Consider the following 4,547-nt stretch of genomic DNA (forward strand, 5'->3'; position numbering starts at 1 on the left):
ACTAGACCTGCATTTTGGGGCTTGAAAAAAAAAAATCAAGTGAAAAATGCGTTCCAGTTCCAGCCATGACCTTGATGAGAACGAAGTTTGATGCCAGTGAAAAAAATGTTTCTGTTTAGCTTACCCCATAACTCTTCTAACGTCTTAGTGCATCATAAGAGGAAGCATCAAACGGAACACAATCCAAATGGCACAAACACAGTTTTCTCTAAATTAAATGTCTTCTAGAACTAGAGTTTTTCAAAATATCATTCTCTCAAATAAAAAATTAGACATCTGAGCTTGGACAGCTACTCAAATCTGTGCCTAATAAAATGGATTTCTCACATGAATCAGGCCATGGATATCTTGTAGCACATATAATAGTGTTTTGATTCCTGTTCTTTCAGTCTCCTCTTGTATCATGGGGCATCAGCCAGTGTCAGCTGTGGTGATGCTCTCTGGGAAATGATGTCTAGAAATAACCTTTTTTGCGGAGACCTTCCAAGCAGATGGTTATCGATCACTGAAAGCTGCCCAGAATAAACAGAAAAGGGACATGAAGGGTGCCCGGTCATAAAGATTGCTTCAGAATATCAGCTTGTCCCAAATGCCTTCCCAAAAGATGTCAGTGACCTGAATCATTATTTTCCTCCAAAATTCTTCCCTGTGAATGGAAACTGGCATATAATTTCTCCTTCTTGCCTTTGTTATTGAATACAGCCAATTCACCCACAAAGCCCTCTGTGGGCATAATAAACTAATTGCATCCAATGTTATACTTTCCTCATGCATTGCAGACTGTTTCAGCACTGAAAAGAGTTTGTGCATAACCACAAATCCTCAGGGAACAGAATTCAAGAGATACCCAGTGATCATGAATCTCCAGAAAATGAGCTGGCTTTTGAATTATTGGCTTTTAAGCAAATGCCTTTTTTAAAAAAAAAAAAAAAAAAAAAAAAAAAAAAACCACTTCTACAAACTTGTCATGTGGATGAATATTCATAAAAACAGCTCTCAAGTCTTCTGAATTGTAAATTTCCTTATATTTCTAGAAGCTGTGTAAAAGCTGTTACTTGTCAAAATAGCCAAACACAAATTTAGGGCTGGATAGTCTATGAGGACAGACAATTTTAACACAGAAAGCATTGGTCATGTCAAGTGGTAGCTGGCAAATTGGTTCATACTACACTGTACTGATTTCATACCGCTGCTATTTGGAAGGTCACTCAAACACATTGGAAAAACAATGGTTGACTACGATGCAAGGTTTACATGAAACATTGATTATAGAATCATAGAATATCTGAGTTGGAAGGGACCCACGAGGATCATTGAGTCCAACTCCTGGGTCCCAAAAGGACCACTGCCAAAAATAAAAATAAATAAAATGTGAATAAAATAACAAAACAAACAACAACAACAACTACTACAGCAAAACAGATCTTGTATCTGAGAGCATTGTCCAAACGCTATTAAACTCTGGCAGGCTCGGTGCCTTGCCCTGGAGAGCCTGTCCCAGTGCCCAACCACCCTCTGGGTGCAGAACCTTTCCCTAACACCCAGCCTGACCCTCCCCCGTCCCAGCTCCATGCCGTGCCCTCGGGTCCTGTCGCTGTCCCCAGAGAGCAGAGTTCAGTGCCCGCCCCTCCACTCCCCTCATGAGGGAGCTGCAGGCCGCCATGAGGCCTTGCCTCAGGCTGCTCTGCTCTGGGCTGAACACACCACGGGCCCTCAGCCACTCATACGTCTTCCCCTCTAGACCCTTTACCATCTTCGTTGCCCTCCTTTGGACGCTCTCTAACAGCTTTATATCTTTCTTATTGCCCTGCAAGGAGGAGAAGATCACAGAGAGCCTGCCAGGGACTGCGTTTGACCTCACTTGGGAGGGACCTGGACATCCCAGAGGGCTGGCCAGCAGTGCTGGAGATAGGCAGAGCCTGTACAACTTTGTCCTGCAGCCTCAGAGGGAAGTGTGAGGGTTTTTCAAAGAAACCTTCCTCTGCATGTCTGTGGCTGCGTGCCATAGGCAGAGCAGCCTGAAGGGGCCCTGGGAAGACATGGCCAAGGCTTTGGGGGCTGATGTGAAACACCAATGCCAAGCCCACAACACATGGCGGGTAGAGTGGGCAGTGGCACTGCAGAAACCCCAGAAACACGTGCTGGGGCCTAAGCACTGCTGGAGAACATGCTGCAGGTGAGGACGGCCCGTTGTGATGTCGCAGTGATGGACTGTGACATCCTGGTGGCGATGTCCCCAGCTGGTGGGCAATGAGGTGCCCAGCTGGTGGGCGGTGGTGTGCCCGGCAACTTTCTGTGACATCCCCCTGGTGCTCTGGGCTGTCTCCAGGCAACGGTTTGTGACTGCGTGGCCCTCACTGCTTAAATCTGGGCACGGCAGCTCAGACCAGTGGCTTGTGCCTCTCCTGCAGCCGAGTGTTTGTGCAAGGTCTCAAGCGATGAATTAGGCGTGCCTCGGCACTGGGTCGTGATCTCGGAGTTACTTCTTGCGGCTCTCAGAGACTCACATCCCCAGAGCCACTTCTGCCTTTCTCCCAGCCCTGGTCCAACCAGGCAGCTGGGACATCCCAGAGGTGCACGTGCACCAGCAGAGGTGGGTGGTGCGGGGACATCTCGTGCTGGCAGTGGGGGAGTTCTTCCTTGAGGGACTCTCCCCAGACCAGAGAATGACAGTGGCCCCTCTCTTCCTCTTCCAGAGTGACACCCTCTGCTGCAGTATCAGTACCAGGGAGCACATTGTCATCTGCCGCTCCCCCCAGCCCACTGCAGCTGGTGGCGAGCATGGATGCGGCGTTGGACATCCGCTGCCCCATATGCCTGGACACCTGGGGCAGCGCCGCTTACACTCTGCCATGTTTCCACCAATTTTGTTTCCCCTGCATTCAGCAGTGGGCTCACAGCAAGCCCGAGTGCCCGCTCTGCAAGAGCAGACTGACATCAATTGTGCACTCGGTGCAAGCTGATGATCAGTTTGAGGAACTGGTCATCAGACCATCATCATCAGCATCCATTGATGCCAACAGCCCCCCTGCCCAGGCACCCAGGCCTCTGGTGGGGGTCCTCCCTCCGCACACCTGGGGCCAACTTTTCCACCATCACACTGCTCTGCTCCAGCCCCTGCTCTCCTGGATGTGCCGGGAGCTGAGGAACATCTCCCGGAGGTGGCGTTCACAGGCACTCATCTTAGAGAATGCTGTCATGGAGACACTGTGCCTCTTTGGACTGGAGGAAGACCTGCTGGTCCAGCTGCTGGAGCTCTACCTCGGTGAGAATGCAGCGATGTTTGTGCATCACCTCCTCAACGTCGCTGTACAACAGTGTGGCAGGGTAGCTCACCGCCTGCTGGGTCTCAACATTGCACCTGCGGCCGAGCATCGGGAGGCCAGCCCCATACCAGAACCTGGCCCATCTGGTCCCGAAGGGGTGGCTCCTGCACCTGGCCCAGCTCCCTCTCACCAGTCCACCAGCTCCAATGGGGATGAGGTGCCCGGCAGTTCAAGAGACAGCCTTCGAGAGAGTGCCAGCCACCCTCACTCCACCCCTGCTGCAGACCCCGTGGAGCATCAGGGGGATGTCACAGAAAGTTGCTGGGCACACCACCGCCCACCAGCTGGGCACCTCGTGAGGAGCCACAAGAGGCAGAAGCAGGTCCCTCCACTGCCAGGCGGGGCAGGGGCTGCCCACCTGGGGGGCCCCGGCGAGCCCCCAAAAGGAAGAACACCTCCTCCCAGGCCTCTTCACCACCCAACAAGAGGCCACCCCACCAGCAACAATAGAAGACCTGCCGAGACAAGGGCCAGACAGCATCTGAGACACATGCCGGCCCCAAAGGACCCAAAGGTCATCAGGGTCCTATTCCACCACACAGAATACAAATAAAATCACAGAAAACATGTCAGTGTTGCGAACAGCACAGTGGTCATTGCCATCCCCACCCCTGCTGCTTTCTCCTCCCTTTCCTGATGCCGTGCCCACTTTTAGCCCTGTTGCATTGCTGCCCTGACAGCATCCACTCGTCTCCTTAGCCGCTCCCAGGAAGGTGCTTCCAGCCTGGGGGGCTTGAGCCCAGCCCATGCCCTGGCCTCATCACCCCAGCCTGGCCTTCTCCTCACCACAGCCTCTGACCCCGCGGCTAGGGCTCTGCTTTCCTGCCAGCCTGCACTGCTGCTGCGGCCCAGCCGTGGTGGCACCCAGATGCCTCCTGCGCAGTCACAGCCTTGTGCTGCTGCTCTCGCGGGGCATCTGGGGCAAACTCCAAGTTGCTCAGCGAGGGGAAGGGCATATTGCTGCATCTGGGGAGGAACAAGCCCAGCACCAGGATAGACTGAGGGCATGTGCCTGGAAAGGACCCAGGAGTCCTGCCACACACCAACTTGACTGTGAGCCAGCAATGAGGCCTGGCCACAGAGCAGGCAAATGCTGTCCTGGGCTGCATTGGGCATGATGTTGCTGGCAGCTCAGGAGAGGCGATCCAGGATCTTCTTTCTTGCCCTTCTTGAAAACTGGGACCACATTTGCCAGCTTCCAGTCAACTGGGATCTCTCCAG

General features: G+C 52.8%; 1 protein-coding gene across 1 annotated transcript; it reads left to right on the forward strand.

The window, feature by feature from the left end:
• The first annotated feature begins 1,629 nt into the window (after positions 1-1,629).
• Positions 1,630-4,166, forward strand: LOC121069476. Its single transcript, XM_040555723.1, has 3 exons — positions 1,630-2,593; positions 2,697-3,563; positions 3,613-4,166. The coding sequence occupies exons 2-3, from the start codon at positions 2,782-2,784 to the stop codon at positions 3,623-3,625; spliced, it is 795 nt and encodes a 264-aa protein (XP_040411657.1). The 5' UTR covers positions 1,630-2,593; positions 2,697-2,781; the 3' UTR covers positions 3,626-4,166.
• The last annotated feature ends 381 nt before the right edge of the window (positions 4,167-4,547 follow it).

Source organism: Cygnus olor, chromosome 4, assembly GCF_009769625.2.
Source record: "Cygnus olor isolate bCygOlo1 chromosome 4, bCygOlo1.pri.v2, whole genome shotgun sequence".
Classification (NCBI taxonomy): Eukaryota; Metazoa; Chordata; class Aves; order Anseriformes; family Anatidae; genus Cygnus; species Cygnus olor.